A 21,224-nucleotide genomic window follows, 5' to 3' on the forward strand; every position below is an offset into this window, starting at 1 on the left:
ATGGTGGAAGAACTGGAAGCAGAATGTGGGAGGAAACGGGAGTACCGAAGAAAATCCATGGACACGATGCTGTCCTCCACAACTTACTTGACCGGGGATCGAACCAGGGACCCCACGCACTAGAGATAAGCGCTCTACCACTGAGCCACCGTCCCCCCCCCCCATGCCTGTTGATCATTAAGTTAGACAAGCGCATATGCTACAAGGACCCAAGAATAAATGAATAAAACTTACCACTCGTTCTCACTTGTAATAGTGCCTAGCTTGGCCTTCTTCCTCTTTTTCTTCGGATACAAAATACTGGCTTTCAACGGCGATTTCTTCTTCTTTTCTTTTTCTTCCTTTGCTTCTTCTTCCTCGTTTCTTTTTGCCTCTTTCCCCATCTGCTTTTTCCTCTTGGTTGCTTTCGTTTGGGTTTTCTTCTTCTGAAACTCTGCTTGACTCAACAGGTATTTCTCGAACTCTGTGAATTCGCCGCTTCTGCCCTCACTCTTTCTGCAATAGTAAACCATAAATAACGTTACACAAGCAATGACTGCCTAATGCTGGAATAGAACTGTCAAATCGAGATTATTGCAAAGAAAATAGAAGAAGAAACGGATCTACGATCACCGCCAACTTATTAAGGTCAGCGCTGTAATTTGACTAACAGAGGTTTATATGGTTCCTATAGATTTTGACTTTAAAAAATCTCGGACTTTTCCTGACTCTTCATACGAATACCATATTAAATTCTGGTGAAATCAGACTCCTTTTCTCGTCACGATTTAGGATTTAGATGTCTGGGTTTTCGGCATCTACCTGAGACCGTCACGTATGAGGAATGACGTCCCTTGGCGATCCCACTATCCGGAGAAAGAGAAGGAAGGAAGCGGCCTGGGACCTATACATTAGGTACCACCCCGGCATTTGCCTGGTGTGAATGAGGAAAACCCAGGAAAATCTCGCTCAGGATGGCTGGCCTGAAAAAAGCTTTTACACTTTTTCGACCGAGTGTCCCTACCCTTTCCTTGCCAATTCGAAGATTTCTCTTCAGAATGACTTTTTTGTGCTGTTTTTATTTTCATATACACTGTCATTACTTTTTCCATAAAAAAAAAAAAAAAAAAAAACCTCCGTAATTGTCTACAAACAGGTTTACATATCTTTACATTAAATACATATAGATACGACTAAATACGTATAAGATTCGAAATGGAAAACATTTTCTTTGAATTAAAACTAATTAACGTATTATTTTTAAAAAAAAAAAAATCCCAAAATCGTGATCAAACACTGATCTTCGTCCCAGGAAGTTACTGAAATTTAGGTCAAGGAATCCCTTTTCTCCTTGATATCGTTCGCTCGGTATTAATGTCTAGATCCTTTTCATCATTTTCCCGTTTTAGACAAACTCTGTTGCTCCTAATCCGTCAATTGCGCATCCAATATTCTCTTCTCAGCTTCCTTTCTGTTGTACTCACTTATTTCTTCTTTCTGCTAGTGCAAGAACTCTTCGTAGCATCTACTTAAGACTTTAGCGTAAAGCATCATCCTTCTGATGAATTGCCCTTGTTCAATACCTTCTGTCTCTCTTATACCTAGTTATGAATATGCCTTTCTGCTAGAATAGTTGAGTTGATTTTTAGTTTAGCGTCCCTTTCAGCAGCGAGGCTATATGAGACGTGGACCTACTGATTAACGTGGAATCCGAACCACATGAGCTCCCGCCGGGAATCGAACCCGGGTCTCCCACGCCAAAGGCGCGTACGCTAACCGCTTAGCCACAGAGGAGCTCTCTGCTAGAATAGTCTTTTCATGTTTATTTTTCATTAAGAGAGATTTATTGACGGAAAATCCTCTTTCGACCATTGCATTTCCATGCGGAAATGACAAACCAATTTTTACCATCTTTCAAATCACTGTTGGCTTTCTTTAGTGCAAACAAGTGTAAACAGCATCAAGTCTTAATTCGTTATAACTCTGGAAGACTTCTTGAAGTTCCACTGTGATTAGAGTGGAGAAAAAGCTGGATTCCTCAAGTTTTCAGCAAACAAATCATCTATGACGTTACACGTATGAAGTTCGTCTAGAAGAACAGAGAACTCATTTCGACCTACATGGGGCAAATGCTGACTTATCTAGAATCTAACGAACACGGACCTTCAGTTGTTTGTACTTGAAAGGATTTCTCTCCAGTTTGTTTTCCCTGGTCTCTGTTCCTATTTCTCCAAGCAACGTTTGGCACCACATCCAATGTCGACGTTTTTGCTCAAAATAAGATTTTCTGCTTTTGTCATATCAGCACGTAATAGCCTTGTATCTGCACGTTTCAGCAGCTCTGGTTTCACACATCCAATCATGAGATCCTGTAAGTTTCCCTACAGCATTAAAGACAAATGGGGCCAATGGTATTGAAGTCTGAAACATATGCAGAAAGGGCTGGCATTCAATGGCTATCATCTTGCAGAAAGAGAGTTTGCACTTTACAAATTGATCGCTGGCTACTTTCAAGATTTCTACAGGTCCTGTGTTTGGCAGCAGTTTTGCTTGTTGTAGAAATTACGTAGTTCCAAATTCACAATGGCATCTCAAAAAAAATTGGTATTTTCCAACTAGCAGACGACGAAGAACACACGAGAAATTTTGTGCATCCTTAATTTCAGTAAACTTTCCTTGACAAGCTAGAGAGTCACTGAATAAGTAATGTAAGTGACGTAGTAGATTACACATATTCCAGTCTATCGATTCAACATGAATTTTCATCGCACTATGGATAACATGCAAGCCGCATGTACCGAAATTTATTACGCTTTTCCTTAAGTTACCGGTAACTGTTCTGATGTCCAAGAGATGAGAAAGGAAGTTGAAATTAACGTTTGGACCATCCATGGAAATTCGTAACAATTTTGTCAGTGGCAAAGTGAAAATTCCTTTCAGAAACTGCTTTAACAGTTCTGCAGAGTTCTCCGTTATGAATACACTGGTTACAACTTTTCGATTAAAACTGTCCCACACACTTACAAATATATTCATTTGCCCCTTCTGAATAGCTTTATTTAAAGCCTCATAACACGAAACTCGCAGCTTTTAACTAGTCTACAAACTGCTCCTGAAAAAAGTATGGTAATCCTAAATCACAAATAAAGAGAAACTGAAGTACGAAAGAGTTGAGAAAAAGAGCTTGGACAGAACGGATACAAAGAATGGAGCCCTGCATACGTGGAAGCAATGCTAGGTTCACCTCAGGTACTCCGTGGTCGTCATCTACGCACTCACAAGATGTGAGCTTTTCAGGGATTTGACATCATAAATCAATAGTTCATGGTGGTATTATGTGCACTAGATTTTAAAGTTACGTTAGAAACATTTCTGCTATTTTTAACTCTTCTCCGTTCATCAAAACAAAAACGTCCAACGGAACTTCAAATTTCCCCTGACTTTCAAGTTCGTAGGAACCCTATTTTAACCCTTCAGTACTAGCATAGGGTGTTATGAACATTTCCTATCGTTGAGTTGAGTTGAGTTGATTTTAGTTTAGCGTCCCTTTCAGCAGCGAGGCTATATGAGACGTGGACCTACTGATTAACATGGAATCCGAACCACATGAGCTCCCGCCGGGAATCGAACCCGGGTCTCCCACGCCAAAGGCACGTATGCTAACCGCTTAGCCACGAGGGAGCTCATTTCCTATCGTGAAACATAGCTCTGCAGACTGATTAAGTTTAAGTAACCACTTGATATTTTTGATGTCTTTTCCCTCATCTCAATATTTCAACATGTAACCTGGAAAGAATTTTATCATATTTGTCATTTTTGAATTACACATAATTAATAAATACATGGTGTTCTGGCAACGCCCCGCGCCACGCGTTCTCGGAGAAAAATGCGCTTTTCTCGTATGGTTACAATGGGTGATGATCATTACAATAGTGAGAACAAAGACACAGATAGTAAAGAAAACAATGACTTTTGTTCCTAATAATTAGAAACACTGTAAGATTGTATGGATAAAAAACAGTTTTATATACAGTGATAGTATAATAATGTTTTATTTTTTTTTTCAGTGAATGCTTCATATACTGAAAATTTCCAGAAACTATTTGAAACCTCAATTAACGAAGACGAAAATGTTTTATTTTAATCTAAAATCACAATAAACAACGTAATTATGTTACAAATGAAATTTAAAGACCTAGATTCCGTTTTGTTTTTGTCACACCCTGCGCCAGTACAAGTGTACAATGTAATCAACGTGGCAGTAGAGAAGAATTATATTTAAATTGGACTATAAATTAAGCGCATGGAACACATTATAAGACAAATTTAGTACTTTAAAAACTAAATGCTCCGAGGGGAGTAGTCGTAATTAATACTGGTTACATCTGGAATAAGTCATTGTTCTCCTCTCGAGCATCTTGACGCTACAAAATACAGTCTACTTTCTCGTTTACGTCTCCAAGGAAAGTGCTCAGGGTGTCTACTGAGTTTCATTTCAAAATTCCAGTATATTTCCAGTACATTAAAGTATAACTATCAGCAAAATTCCAGTACCTATTACAATGATATTTTAAAAGTTCTTTAAGAATAATCTCATTCTTGATGATACCAGGTTTGTAATTGTTCTACCATCAAAAGTATATTTTATTTTCATTAAATTTAATTAGCATTGATTTTTTTTAAATACAAATAATTTTTTTTTAAACGGCTTCCCAACTTCCCTCACAGTTCTCCACTCCACCCATTGTTTTAAATGTCTAATTACAAAATGTATACAACTCTTGTTTTGGAAAAATTTACAATCTGAATCAATACAAAATTGTTTCTAAGACTATTAAAACAATTACAAAAAAGTATTGTTGACAAATTACCAGTTTCATAATTTTTCCAATATGTGGATCGAAATTCCAGTATTTCCAGTATCAAAATTAAATTCCAGTATAATTCAAATATTTCCAGTATCAGTAGACACCCTGGTGCTCAAACATCACATTAGATAACACAGGAGTTTGTAGAATTAACAAACACTATCAGGTTCACCGCTGCTTGAAATACAGGTATCACGACAGATAGGTGTCTTCTGCAAAGAGGAATTCTCGGACCAATTCTACTAATTTACTTCTAAGTGTTCACTGTATATTATTAGCGTCCGTCCATTATTATGAGCAATAACTACTAACACATTTCGCACTGGTGCTTTCATCAATCTTTGCAAGTTATACCTACAAGCAGTTAATCTTATCACTAAGGCCCGGATTTGTATGTAAAAACATTTTTTTTCGAACAAGTACATACTCAAAACAAAGTTTATTATCCGAATTAAGAGTCTGCAAGTGTAAATTACAAATTTTATTTCACATAAAAATATATATTTTCTGAAAAAATTCTGTAAATAAATATTTTAGACATTTTTGTAATAATACATATTTTTAATAATTTTCCGTTACTTTACTCTAAATTTCACAACAAATTGTTCTTTTCTTTCTCTCGAAAGAAATTAACATCGGGAAAAGAATAGGTTACATTATGACATGCTGACATACCCTTGGATATGATAAATAATCCCGAGCTCCGAGATTTTCTTACCAAATATACGAACTTAAGTCCTCCAGATGAGTCAACTCGTCCGAAAAACTCGGTGGCTCAGTGGTAGAGCGTTCACCTCTGGTGCTTGGGGTCCCGGGTTCGATCCCGGCCCCCGTCAAGTGAACTTTGTAGTGGACAAACACCGTGTGCGTGGGTTTTCTCGGGGTTCTTTCTTTCCTCCCACTTTCTTCATTCCACCATTTCATTCATTACTCATCATCACCGTCTCCTTTAGCCTAACCGGCATAACCGTGGGACGCAAAACTCAAAGATTTCATTTTCGTCCGAAAAACTATCTATACCCAAGTGCTATGAAGAAACATTAACACACATTAGGTCCGTATGTAAAAACGGAAAACTTTGGGTGAGCAATTATGCAACTTGTGATGCTGTTAGTGTTAGAAAAGTGGGAAATATTATAGTACGTGTTCCGGTACTGAAAAATAACGAAACAATTTCCGAACAACATTTCTTGCTAGACTCTCAAGAACTTTTAGTCACGAATCATGTGACAATTGAAAAGCTGTTCAATGAATCTTTGCTCATTTTGTGGCCAAATGCTGTGAAATATGACAATGTTTTCCTTTTCCTGACTGATGGTCTCCTTATATGAGGAAAGCTGGTGAAGCTCTTTCTGTATGCTATCCTAATATGATTCACGTGACGTGTGTCGTACACACCCTACATCTATTGTGTGAAAAATCCGAACCCTTTATCCTAAAGTGCACAAGTTAATGTCAAATGGAAAGAAAAACATCACACTTGAATAAAATCGCCAACTAGAATTCAACTTTTCAAAGAAAGAAATCCCGGTTAACATCCGTAATCACGCGGTGGGGTACCTGGCTTAATACAATACTATTTTATACGGAGAATTTTGGATCATTTGTATCTGTAGTAACTAAACTACACCCATACGATACTTCATCCATTGAAATGGTTCAAAATTTAGTAAGTGACAATGTCTTTCATATCTGCCAATTGCCGTTTCTTGACTCACTCTATAAAGAAACTAGAAATTACACGAAATTTACTGAGTACTTCGGTTAAAGAAGTATTGGCTATAAAACCGTATGTAAAATATCTCATGTATTGGAAGGCCAAACCGCAAGTGAAATTGATGGTGTGAATATTCGTGATGTGACTTTTTAAACGCGAGGTTAACATCGCGTGATGTAGAAACGTTCCTTTTCTTAATATAAGGCATTATTCCGTGACAATAGGCATGAATTTACGATGGACAATTTGGACTCCATACTTTTCCTTGTTATTTTTGTTAAATATTTTTTTTTCATTTTTAGCACATAAAAAATAAATATTTTAGTTTTTTAGCACACAAAAATCCGGGCCCTCCTTATCACCTGTAAAAAGTAAATTTTTATATGAAGTTATTAGCAAAATACTGTTTCTCAAAACTATAAATTCTGGTGTTGTTCAATGTGTGTCGTTCAAGTACCTTTTTTTCCAACATGTAGACAAAAATGAATTGGTAGTAATTTCGTAACCTCCAGAAACCCGGGAGAATGACTTATTCGAAGCATAAGGTAGCATTAATAACGACTAATTCCTCAGAGCGTACTCTCTGTAAGTATTAAATTTTGTTCCTAAACTAACTTACTTCTCGACGGACTTCGTGTTGTTGAGAACAGTTCCAAATGGCGTCATCTCTCCCAGACGAATGCGCCTCTCTCTGTCCGTCTCCTTGCGCTGTTTGGTCCCAAACACCGAGTCCAATTGAGCCTCGTCAGAATCCTTCGTCACGCTCTGAAAGCAATACAACCACCAAAAGATCAAGATACACTATTACCTCAATCGTAGGCATTTTATTTTAACATATGTATTGCAAGCGGTCATAATAATTAGAAATAACATAAGTAAAAGGCTAATAGTCACCGCAAGAAACAGACATCTCTAGGAAGTACTTTCGAAGAATATCGTCTTCATCGTCAGCCTAGACACACTTCAAAAAGGATTGAAACCATAGGAAAGAAATTATGGAAAGGTAAAGATGCTTAAAAAGAATTTTAAAAATATACGAAGCAAAAATCTTCTTGTCACTGTTCACTGTTGTTTACTGTTCTTCTTTTTTCATTACCTTCCAGACGGTGAAAATAAGTAGCAAAAACATTGCACCAAGTGGCATTTATGTCACCTTTATCTGAATTGAGTACCGGTTTCTCCTTATGAATGTAATAAATTTCTTTAATTTTCCTGTCAGTTGCTGTTTTTGCTTTTTCGATCAAACATGAATTAGCAATGTTGTGGTTATTTTCTTTGAGATGAGATGTCAATCCAAATAACTGTTGTAAGCTACGAGATTTGGATGTGCGAATGTGCTCAGCGATTCTGGTACAAATATTCCTCTTTTTTGGCCTATATTTATTTGGTGACATTGACATTTACGCCGACAGACACCACTACTTTGTTTGGGATCAGTAAAAAACGATTTAAAACTTGTAATATATTTTTCTATAGACTTAGGAGGAACTTCGGAGACCTTTATGTTATATTCATCTTTGATCGAAAAAGCCACAACAGCAACTGAACGGAAAATTAAAGAAACTTATTACATTCATAAGGAGAAACCGACACTCAATTCAGATAAAGGTGACATAAATGCCATTTGGAGCAGTGTTTTCACTACTCACTTCCGCCGTCTGGAAGGTAAGGAAAAAAGAACAGTACAACAGTGAACAGTGACAAGTGAATTACTATTAATATATATCTATTTCTAGTGACAAGAAGATTTTTGCTTCGTATATTTTTAAAATTCTTTTTAATCATTTTTACCTATCCATAATTTCTTTCCCATGGTTTCAATCCTTTTCGAATTGTGCCTAGCCTAAAGATGAAGACGATATTCTTCGAAAGTACTTCCTAGTGATGTGGTTTGTTTGTTGCGGTGACTATTAGCCTTTTACTTACGTTATAACTAGAGAATCTCCAGATACGAATACGAATTTTTTACGGATAAAAGTATCAAAACACGAAGACTCCTGATGCCCTTTGCACTATAGAAGAATGAGAGAAACTTGTAACATAATTTGCTCTTCATTTCTGGTAGCAATGGTTTCTTGCGTAATATCGTTATCATTTAGAAAACTATTCCTGAAGGCGTTTTTTTCTTCTTTTTTTTAAAGTAAATATCGATAAAAGCAATTTTTTGTTTACTTCTTTGAATCCCTAAAAGCTTACTAAATTTGCAATACTAGAATACAATAAGCTAGATGGAAAAATATTTCCTATATCACGCTTATTACTAACAGAAACAGATGGAGGCTAGTGTTCTAGCGTACCCGAGGGAGAAAAACCTAGAGATGAAAAACAAAGAGAAGAACAGCCAAATCAAGGCCGGGTATCCAAATCCCATTATAGCCAGAGGCAACTAAGATCGAAGAAATTTCGAAATAAAAAGAAAAAAACTTAACCCTACCATTAGAGGAAGGGGTTGTTTAACTCCAGAGGCAAATCAAGTCTAGGTCCTGGTGGGAAAGAAAAATGAAACCACCTACTGTCCGTGTAGAGATTGTGGAATACAATGAATTTTTTTAGACGGTGGCAGTAGTTCATCATGCTTGTCCAGTAATACAGCAAATTAATAAATAATAATAGAAAAAAAAAGTGGAAAATTAAGAAACTGTAAATTAACCATAGCTTTAGCGAGCAGTAATACAGAGATAAATAAGTATATGCATTGTAGAGTTTTACAGGATTAAAATAAGGCAACGGTTCTATTTCATACCTTATTTACTCAAAGATTCAATTGCAGGCCGTGATTGCTTATATTCTTCTGGTATTATTCTTGATATTAGAAATAACAGTCCGACCTTGGGAAATGATCAGGAAAGAATTAGATACACTGATGTAGAAAAACCAATATACAAAGAGAATTTCGTCATAGACTTTAAGATGAATTGAGTGACAAGGAATTGATTTATAAGAAGATCTACCTTCTGCTAAAAGAATAAACTTGAAGGGATAATTTATGATTATAAGGAAAAACCCGGTCTCGCTAAGGATGACACATAAATTGAAAGGAGAAAAATGTTGGGTTCTCTAAAAATGTTTTGAGTAAGTTAAAAACGGAAAAAGAAGAAAAGTTATTTCATTTATAACTGTATATTCAAATATAATGACGTGGAGAGCAAGTGAACAAATCATTACCTGATCGCTCGTCTCGCCTTCACCAAAAATCTCGTTCTGTTTCTGCAACAAGGACTTCTCGCGAGCCTTTAGAGTTTTAAGATGTTTCGTCTGTTTCTCCTGATCCTTCCTGATGCTCACCAGTTGGCGGTCCTTCGAATCTAACCCCTTCAGCAGGATTTCGTTCTTCTTCATCTTTAAGGTCACACAACTAAAATATAGAAGCGTAAATAAATGGATACAATACATTTCATGGGATGTCAAAGATTTTTTTTTTTTTTTAATCGAAGCCATGATTCAGATGTAAGTCATACAAAAGCACAAAGTATGGTATAATTACAATCAATCATACAAACGATTTCGATGTAAAATAAAATAGTTTTAAAAATATATTTAAAATGCTTTCAAAGCACATTTTACAAAATTGATCTCATTAATAAATAATAAAATTTTGTCACATATTCTACCATCATATTCTAATGCATACCTAAAACCACACACCTCCAAACATTTTTTGACGTGAAATAAAAGAGCCTATTACTCGCCTGTTAATTTTCAATTATATTCAGTGGCCTGTTTCAGTTTCCTTGGTTAGTAATTTGGAAGTTCCGAATGGCTAAATGAGTTTTTTTTTCTTCTTTTTCACTGGGTACTTTTTTTTCTTTTTTAAAGTGTTTATCTATAACATATATAACGAAAGTCGCATTTAAAAGAAGTATGTAACAGAAAAGTAATTTTCTTTCTATTCTCGTATGTGCCCTGCTCACCAAATACGTTTTCTAAGAGGTAATAGTGGATCTCCGTAGTAGAATACTTATCTCTGGTGTGAGAGGTTTCAAGCTCGTTCCCAGATCATGTGGAGTTTTTGGTGGACAACACAGTCTCCGTTGGGTTTCCCTATTTCCTCCCACATTCTCATTCCACCAATAAGTTTATAATCAGTCCCTTTCACTAATCATCGGCCTCCTTTAGCCTAAAGGGCATTATAAACCTTTTTTGAGCGTAATATTCCACGCTTATGCTCGGAGGATAAAGACGATGATAATGAACGAAGTGGTGGACTAAATAAAGTAGGAGGAGACAGCAGAACACCCAGAAAACTCTCAAATACGGTGTGTGTTCTCTACAAAGCCCACTTGGCGAGAGTGGGAACGAACCAAGGACCCCATGCACCAGAAGGGAGTCATTTTACCACAGCCAAAGCGACCCAGGACACGTTAAACTATAAATTTCATTATTCTTCGGCGGTTTTACAAACGTGAGAGCTCTCTATATAAAATATGTAAGTAGAGTTTACATATAAAAATGGTTTCGTGCTTGAACGCAAATGTTTCCTCGCTATATGCATATACTGGCATTTTTTTTTTTTTTTTTTTATTTTTATGAATCGACTTTTAATATTACTACACTAGTCTTGAAATATTTGCTTCGAGCCTGTAAACGCCTTATAACACACACGAATAATCTTATCAAATAAAAAAAAGAATTCACTCTCCGGTTTAACTAACCCGAAACCTCATCGGTGCAGAAACGAATTCTCCACTGATTATTGTTATTCCTTTTTCTAGAATGCTCCTTTATGTTATCATCCCTTCGTCTACACAACGTCCCTTTCCCTCAGTCTTCCAGACAAGGACTCTAATCACCCAAATGCCACATGTGTTCCGCCTATCTTGGACGATTCGACTTCAATATCTGTTTAACATTCGGCAATTCGTATCTATTGAGAGGTTGAACGCTGCGTAGCTTTCTAAATTCACCCTTCTGTTTATACTTTTTTACGCCCACATATTTTTTTCTGAAAACCATCAGCGTCTGTTCTCTGCGTGTCAACGAACAACTTATATATCCATATAGCAGAACATTCATAAATTCTTACTTTCTGTTTCTTTGGAAAATCCCACGATAACATAAGTTTTTGTATGAAATAGTAACATGCATTCTTATTTGCTGGCCTACATTATTAATATGGATTACGATGCTCTCGGAACCCTCCCCGTTGGTCTAGTGACCAGGATGGGCTTTTGGTGCAAGGGGTCGAGTTCGATTCGCGGTAGGAAATGAAATGAAATCTTTAAGTTTTACGTCCCACGGTTATGCCAATTAGGCTAAAGGAGACGATGATGATGTGAAATAAATGGAATGGTGGAATGAAGAAAGTGGGAGGAAACGGAAGAACCCCGAGAAAACCCACGAGCACATGTTTGTCCACCACAAAGTCAACACGGCGCTAGCTGGGATTGAACCACGGAGCCCAAGCACCGGAGGCGGACGCTCTACCACTGAGCCACCGCGCCCCCGATTTCCGGTAGGAGTAAATAGCGAACGCATTGTGGTGCTTCGATGTATATACCCTTGGCGTTAGAAAGGAACGATAAATTTGACCTAATAAACAAAAAATATTTTAAAAAAGATGCTTTTGGTTCATTACCATGTACCTTGTCTAATTTATATTCACTTCCAAATATATTTCTTTATGTGTAGCCACAATTATATAAGCAATAACTCAATAAAAACAAACGCACACCTACCTAATATCTTTGGCAATATTCTTTAAATCTTCTTCGACGCGTTTCCTTAGCTGTTCCTTTTCCTGTTTCTCAATCGCCTTGTCCACTTGATGCATAATACCTTGCTCCAAGGTGTCTTGATCATAAACAGATACATTAAGGGAACGCAGTTCTTCAGCCTAAAACAATTGGTAACTATACTATTAAATCGCTATGCCTGCATGATGTATCAAATTTACTGTAGAATACCATTGGTATAAGACGTGAGATTGAATACTGTACATATATTATAATAAATATTTATATATATAGTTATGGAAAGAGTCAAGTATTGACTTTTGAGGTATAGGTTTTATACAAGAATTGGTTATCAAACAAAACAAAGGGCAGGAAATGATTAACAAAACATCACATTTCTCGGAAACCAAAACGGCTTGACAGAATAGTTTCCAGGCTTTGGAAATTACAAAGTTTCATTGGAAAAGAAACTGTCATTAGGCTAAAGACATAGGATCACTCTGCTCTATCGCTTGTATGTAAAATGTAAGCATAAGACAATTTGTAAATAAAATATAACTTACTGAATCAATATGTACTTTAAGTGTACTAAACTGTTTCAACAACCTTTATCGCCTTCGTCAGTAGCTCTGAGAAAGTGATGCCGGTGACAGAGATTGCTGAAACAGTTTAGTACAATTAAGGTACATTTGGATGCAGTAAGTTGTTATATTTTCCACAAATTATATAAAGGTGAGTAAAATCATATCCTTACAAAAATACTACGGTCATGAATGTTTAAAAATATATTTTTATTCCGCGCCTAGGAACAGATACTTTGTCTTTGTTTTGCCAGTAAATAGCACATTAAAACACATTAAAACAAAACAAAAGAAACACAAATTGTAATCATACGCAAGGAACATACATCAAATCTAATATAATTACTGACTTTACTTTTATTTTTTATTTTTTTAATTCCCGACTATTTCAACTGTTGCATCCACAGTCTTTGGGAAGTAATAAAGTGAAAAGGCGTCCAAGAATCTTACTCCTCAAATCTAATAAAAATTTCAGGCACTGCGACAGACATAAGTCAGTAATTATTTTAAGTATAAAGTTTATTAAACTTTTCAAATAATAAACAAAATTTTATTGTTAAGTCACTGACTTGTATTAACTTTCTGTTACAAGAAAACAAAATAGCCTTCCTGCTGGTCTATGGCTAGCGCGTAAACCTTTTGTGCAGCTAAAATTTCATTTCATTCGTTCATTCATTCATTAAAAAAAAAAAAAAAAAAAAAAAAAAAAAAAAAAAAAAAAAAAAACACGGTGATACTGATTAGTCTCAGTCAAATAAAGCTGTACAAAACCATCCAGGTATTCTAACAATTTTAAAATCTGCCATGTGACAATTATGGAATTTTGAACTATTGGGTCGGCCCATAAGTGTTGGCGTTCTTTCAGTGAAAATTTTGCATAAAAAATAAAATGTTGTGACAATGCGTGATATGTTATTCGATAGGTATTATGTGCTCTACACAAAATAGTGTGTTCAGATTTTTTGTGCTGATATACTTTCTGTTCTTTTCAGGTCATTAAAATGGTGTGTCAAGTCGACAAAAAAGAGCATTTTCGACACCTGCTTTTGTTTGGGTTTAATCGAGGTGCCAAAGCCCAGAAGACACCACTTTTCGTCCCCGGTAACAATTCGGTAGAGGAATCGCTGCTTGTGTCCACGTGTTGACCAATGAAGGGTTAGCAAATCGGCGGCGATCATGGCGTTGTTGTTCAAAGCATATGGATCCCATGCGCCCAACTTTTGGACATTTCTTATCGAGTGAAGGTGAAGCTCTATGGTACTGTAGGAGTACTCCATTATCTCTGCCAATTTCTTTGTTGTTTGGCATGGATCTTCGTGAGTATGCTGATTCAATCGTTCGTTCCTCATCGAACTGAATGGGGTTGGGGCGTCCGGTGCGATGCACGTCTTTGAGGTCAAAATTGCCGTTTCTGAATCGCTTAAACCAATATTGAGCCCTCCTACGAGGCATCGCTTCTTCGCCATAAACTTCATAAATCTCTCGAACTTCCGTTGGCTTTGGTACCTCGATTAAACCAAAAAAGCAGCAGCCAGTGTGGAAAATGCTCTTCTCTTTGAAAATCTTTGAGTTTTACGTCTCACGGCTATGCCGGTTAGGCTAAAGGAGACGGTGATGACGAGTAATGAATGAAATGGTGGAATGAAGAAAGTGGGAGGAAACGGGAGAACCCCGAGAAAACCCACGCACACGGTGTTTGTCCACCACAAAGTTCACTTGGTGGCGGCTGGGATCGAACCCGGGACCCCAAGCACCAGAGGTGAACGCTCTATTACTGAGCCACCGCGGTCCCCACAATGATCTTCTCTATCGACTTGATACTCCATATTAATGACCTGAAAAGAACAGAAAGTATATCAGCATTAAAAAATCTGATCAACCATTTTGTAGAGCACCTAATGCTTTATTATTTAACATAACACGTATTGCCACATTTTTATTTTTCGTGCAAAATTTTTAATTTAAAAAAAAAAACAAAAAACGCAAGCACTTATGGGTCAACCCAATAATTGTACCTTAAAGGCTTTATGCTATTCCTTTCAACACTATTTCTCTCTCACGTAACATTATCGTCTAGAATTTAAAATTTACTATAATCTGAGAAGTTATAGCTACCTGTTGATCGACAGCTACCGTCTCTATGCAGTGCCTATCGATGTTGAAAGCGCTGAAATCCTCTTCCTTCGAGCTCACTGAATCCATACCACTGGTCTCTTCTTCTTGTTTAATCGCCGAAGTAGATTCTTCTTGTTCTTCCTTTATGCCATCGCTCGCTTTCTGTATACTCACTTCTCCTGACTGTTTGGCTTCCATAGAGTCTGATTCCCCCTCTTCATCATCATCTTCCTTTACACTAATTTCGCTTGAGTGTTTGGCTTCCTTTGAGTCTGATTCTTCCTCCTCACAATTACCTCCCTTTACACTAATTTTGCTTGATTGTTTGGCTTCCATTGAGTCTGACTCTTCCTCCTCACAATTACCTTCCTTTACACTAATTTTGCTTGAGTGTTTGGCTTCCATAGAGTCTGATTCCCCCTCTTCATCATCATCTTCCTTTACACTAATTTTGCTTGAGTGTTTGGCTTCCATTGAGTCTGATTCCCCCTCTTCATCATCATCTTCCTTTACACTAATTTTGCTTGAGTGTTTGGCTTCCATAGAGTCTGATTCCCCCTCTTCATCATCATCTTCCTTTACACTAATTTTGCTTGAGTGTTTGGCTTCCATAGAGTCTGATTCCCCCTCTTCATCATCATCTTCCTTTACACTAATTTTGCTTGAGTGTTTGGCTTCCATTGAGTCTGATTCCCCCTCTTCATCATCATCTTCCTTTACACTTATCTCGTTTGACTGTTTGGCTTCCATCGAGTCTGATTCCCCCTGCTCACAGTTATCTTCCCTTTCACTAATTTCGTTCAAGTGTTTGGTTTCTTCTGAGTCTGACTGTTCCTCCTCATATTTATCTTCCTTTACATTCAGTTCGTTTGATTGCTTAGCTTCCTCTGAGTCTTCCTCCATACATCCTGGACTTCTCTCCGCCTTACGCTCGCTCTCTCTTTCCTCTACCTTAGTTTCTTCTTCATCTCCACTCATTTTTCCTTCCTCATTCTCTCTGGACACTTGCACACAGTCACAGGTATCGATGTTCTCCATAACAACTCGAAATTCTAACAGAAGCAATAAATAAACTTTAACGTTGAACTAATAGAGTTTCCAACTTGACCTGAAAATAAATACAAACAAAGCATTAATTATCTTAGTTAAGAATAAACTGATAAAAGACGAAATATTTACACACATCTATACTGCCGCTTCATTATTTTAATTTTTATGCGGATGAAATAAAAACTGGCCATGACTGACCTCTTATTACATTTTTCTTTCTTATTATATACAGGGTGTTTCAAAACAACAGCGACAACGTTTGGAAGGTGATACCTGACAACAAGATAAGACAAGAGAAGTATAGACTAACCTGGGTGCACAAATCCTTCCTTTCGGTGCATAAATCTGGCTGCCGAAAACATGAAAAAATGAACTTTAAAGGTTCATAGCTCCAAAATTATGGGACTTACCGTAGTTGGGTCAAGGTTTCACTTAATATGTGACCTATTTAAATAGCCATATTTCAGAATCCTGTGGTACTTCCGCAACCATTTTATAGAAGTAGTTGGTGAATACTTCAAATTATATGCCCGTACCCAAACCCCCTCTATAAAAATTGTTGTGTGGGTACCTTAGGATTCTGAAAAAAGTATTTTTGGATAGCGTACATATTAGATCCTAAATGTGATGTCTTGACCTGATTACGGTAGGTCCAATACTTTTGGAACTATGGACCTTTAAAGTTCATTCTTTCATGTTTTCGGCAGTTACGCAGATTGGTCTATACTCTTTATCCTTCCAAGTTGGTATGGAAGTTTATACAATTTGAATACGAAATACTAATTCCATTTTCTGTATTCGTAATAATATTATTATGTATAAATGTTCTTCTAAGCTTATATACGGTCACTTTTTCGTTATTTTACACGGATTATACATTTAGAAAGAAATTTAAGTGTATTAACTCGTTAGGAAAACTATTTTTCACATTCTGTTGAAGTAAAAGGAAAGATTATGACAATTTCTGCTATAGTGATATTTTAATATTCCTCGCTTCAACAATACACGCTACATACAAAAGTATACGCACTCGTGCAACTCGTAAAAAATGCGGAATGTTAAAATTATTAAGCAAAAGAAATCAGTATACATGCGCTTCACTAACAAACAGTATTTAAACCAAGAAGTCAGTAACTACGAAATAGTACGTCAGAGTATTGAACCAACCAGAAAGTTGATTAGGAATCGGCTCTTGGGTCTATCCTAGAATGTTTGGTCGGATTTGGACAAACTTTACAGGTAAAAATAAAATACATCTTTTGATCATGATTAAAATACAAAAGCTGTAGATATGAATTTGGGTGTCAACATTTGGAACATAAACAACCTTAAGCATCAACTGGAACTATTGGATGCATTTTGAATATTCAAAGTAGGCAGACATCCATTGCAGATAAATTACGATTTCAAGATATGGTTGCATTTTCCTCAGTGTGACTCGCGAAGTCTCACTACTACACTGATTGAATATCATAAGAGTCTGTCATTGTGATAAACACTAAAAATTAAAATTAGAAGAACTGATAAGTATCTGTACATCTACATTAGTACCTCGAAGATATCCTAATATTAGATTGTCATTTCGATCAGCTATGTGATTCTAAGATTTAAGGGGGATCACTAGGTGTTCTTGGTGCTATGCTAAACATTGTTTGAATAGTGCGGCGTTGCCAGGTAGTGTCGAGTGTGTACTGGTGCCAGATAATAAAGGACGTAATCATGGAATTCTGCTTGGATACTTTCTGGATAAATTAGTTTTCGACCCTTATTGCGATTCACATCTAAGTTCCGTTTCTCGAACTGCAACGCTAGAATGCAAGAATTAAACATACAAATTTGGCAACAACGCTCTATGGTGTTGTGCGCAAGTTTCTTCTCAAAATCTATTTCCTTAAATGTAAATTAATATTTAAATAAAATGTGAAATAAAACACGAAAAACGGTCAAACAATATATCTATTTCGTAATCAGATCGTTACTTTTAAAATACTTTACATATTCAAATAAATACTTCATAAAATTGAGCACTTCTAGTAAGATTTGATAGCAAGTGCCATCTTTTGAGCTCATTGTAAAACGAATCAAATGTTTACTTCTATTTGTTATCTTTTTCAATATCAGAACACACAACCAAATGAATCAGTACCTTATGTTGTAGCTGAAACGTAACTTTATCTTATAGTACAATATTAATAATATGTAACGTTTCATTTTACAGTAGTTAAGGGAATGAGCTAAAATATGTACTGACTTCCGGGTGGTGACCCACCTTAAGAATTAGATGTCTGGGCTTTGGGTATATATGACCATGTCAGCAAGTCACGTATGAGGGATGACGTTCCTCAGCGATCACATTATCAGAGAAAAGGAAGGAAGCGGCGTAGGACGTATATGTTAGGTACCTTCCCAACATTTGCCTGGTGTGAATGAGGAAAACCTCAATGAGAACGGTTGGCCTGAAAAAGCTTTTACACTTTTTCGACCGAGTGTCCCTACCGGGAATCGAACCCGGGACTGCTCGTATCAAAGATGAAAGCGCTAGCGACTACGCTACGCGGAGCTACATGGAGAAAGACCTGTTATCGTTTCTTTGTAGTAATACACGAGTATGTACTACAAAAAGCAAAGTTGATCTAGTCGCATTGTTTTCTATTCCGTTCTTTTCACAAGGAGAATTAGTACATGAAAAATATTTATGAGCCTTCTCTCCCCATTAGGATACGGATATCAATGAAAGTGTAATATAAAAACTCCATAACACATTCTATTTTTGGCATATACTGTATTTTGAACCATCTTCTCCCTTACGACACACCCTTCAACCGAAGTTACGTGACAAAAATTACAGCTTGAGGTAGTATTAACCATAATCAAAAACTCATTTCAAACTGTTCAACCGTTTCCGCGTGATGCAATTACAAACAACAGGAAACATCGCTTTCAATTTAAAGAAAGGAATTTTAGAAAATCTCCCCTCCTCATTACAATGAAAATATTATAAACGCTGGAACACCTGTGCATTTATTTTCAATGAGGAGTTTCTACACCAAGTTTCATATTCCTAACTTGGCGGGCCCGTGACATGATGCATTTTTTTACACAAATTTTGGTAATAAGATAAATACCCAGCTCAAGGCGGGTAGTAACTATATTCAAAAACTCATTTCAAACTGTTCAACCGTTTCCCCACGACGCGATCACAAACAATATTCCTTTCATTTTTATATAATAAATTACAACTGAACACATCACAGCGAGTCTGATGAAGTGGAAACAAAATTTGTTACGCATGATTTCCAAACATTTTTTAATGGTATTCTGTTCTAGCAATCATTCCTTGATAATACATATTTTAGGCAAATTCTGATGAAACTAGACATGCACTAATAAACACAATTGAGGAAAGTAATTATAATCACATTAAGGTTAATCCAAGTTTTATTTTATTTAATTATTTATTTATTATTATTATTATTTTAATTGTGGTTCGGTGGGAGGTAGAATGATTAGGTATATACGGTTCACAGATGATATGGCGCTTGTTGCAGAATCTGAAGAGAAAATGAATATAATGTTAGAAAACTTGAAGAAGGACTTTGAAGAATATGAGATGAAAATAAACGTTAGAAAGACAAAAACCGTGGTGATTAGAATGAAGTGGTCGGTGTCAAAAATAGAAGTACAAAGGGAGAAAATAGAACAGCCCACTAGTTTACGATACCTGGGTAGTATTATTATTTATGGTATGAAGTGTGAACGTGAAATAAAACCAAGAATAGAAATGGCGAAAGAAGACTTTGGGAGGAATAAAATACTATCTTATGGGACCTTGAATAATGAGTTGAGAAAAAGACTCGTAAAATGATTCGTTTTGAGTATTGTACTGTATGGGTCAGAAACATGAACATTACACAAAAATGATTAAAAAAAAAAAAAAAAAAAGAAAGCTTTCGAAATGTGGGTGTGGAAAGAATGAACAGAATTAACCGGGTCGACCGGAAAATGAATGAGAAGGTGTTACAAATGGTGAGGGAGAAAAGAAAAATTTTAGATATTATTAAGAAGAGGAAGAGAAACTGGTTGGAACAATTGGCTAAGAAGTAACAGTATCATGAGGGACGTGCTAGAGGGTTTGGTGGCAAGGAAAAAGAGGAAGGGGACGAAGGAGACTTATTACTGGACGATATCAAAATAGAAAAAATCGTACGTGAAGACGGAGAGGTTAACGGAAGACCGTCGATCATGAAAGCTTCTCAGTTGCAGAAAGTGGCCTGCCAATAATGGCAGAATACCTGTATGTTGATTACTAAAACTAGAGAAAATTCCAACAACTCTGTGTGTTGCACAGATAACAGTACTGCTTGTTACAAAGTGATGCACCTGGAATAAGTTGTAAAATTGTTGTAATTAGGTAACTGTCTTGTACTATTTTCTGGGATCACAAATGAACTATTAATTCGATGAATTGAAGAATTCTTTTCTTCTTTCAAATACTTCAAAAACGAAGAACAAATGAAACACTGATGACGAAGAGACTCAAGTAAAATTCTGGATCACGAATCTTTGAAACAACTTGAAAAAAATCCTTGAAAGGATGTCAAGGTTTTGGAGAGATCAACTAATATATATACATAGGGTGTCTCAAAAGTCTCCTGACATAGGGTAACTCTGTTACCAGAGTTACAACGAAATGTAAGAGGGGAAACCGTCTCCAAATATGATTTTTTCAATCTAAAATGAAGGATTTTTTTTTTTTAATCGGACGAGCCGTTTGGGCTGTACACTCTTTATGCATTGTATCTTTATCAACGTTGCCATTTTCCTGGACCCACAACATGAAGTTACTGTTTAAAATGGGAGCTGGCCATCGACATGTTAGCGTAAAAGACAGTAACTTCATTCACTTGTGTTGTGGGTCCAGGAAAATGGCAACGTTGCATTTTCATTTAACATTGGACGCATAAAGAGTGTACAGCTCAAACGGCTCGTCCGATTTAAAAAATTCCTTCACTTTAGATTTTAAAAAAACATTTTGTTGTAACTCTGATAATAACACAGATCCCCTATATCAGGGGACTTTTGAGACACACTATATATATATATATATATATATATATTGAAAGTAACTATTAACATTTAGGGTTTTTCTACACTTTTAATTACTCAATTATACTGTCTCATCTCCTATCCAAATTCCCTTTGTCCAAGCTCAACGCTGCATTTATCGTCCTAATATGATTCA

General features: G+C 36.3%; 1 protein-coding gene across 1 annotated transcript in view; it reads right to left on the reverse strand.

Annotated features, from left to right (window-relative positions):
- LOC145665057 (DNA excision repair protein ERCC-6-like) overlaps positions 1–21,224 on the reverse strand; it is a 63,125-nt gene that overhangs the window by 37,661 nt on the left and 4,240 nt on the right. The window contains exons 2-6 of the mRNA XM_081732310.1: positions 14,933–16,040; positions 12,240–12,397; positions 9,730–9,919; positions 7,184–7,329; positions 235–495 (exon numbers count right to left, since the gene is read on the reverse strand). Of these exons, the coding sequence (XP_081588436.1) occupies positions 235–495; positions 7,184–7,329; positions 9,730–9,919; positions 12,240–12,397; positions 14,933–15,970 (1,793 nt within the window). The 5' untranslated portion in view covers positions 15,971–16,040. The remainder of the gene's footprint in view (positions 1–234; positions 496–7,183; positions 7,330–9,729; positions 9,920–12,239; positions 12,398–14,932; positions 16,041–21,224) is intronic.

The sequence above is a fragment of the Thermobia domestica genome, chromosome 11, assembly GCF_964235325.1.
Source record: "Thermobia domestica chromosome 11, izTheDome1.hap1.1, whole genome shotgun sequence".
Lineage (NCBI taxonomy): Eukaryota > Metazoa > Arthropoda > Insecta > Zygentoma > Lepismatidae > Thermobia > Thermobia domestica.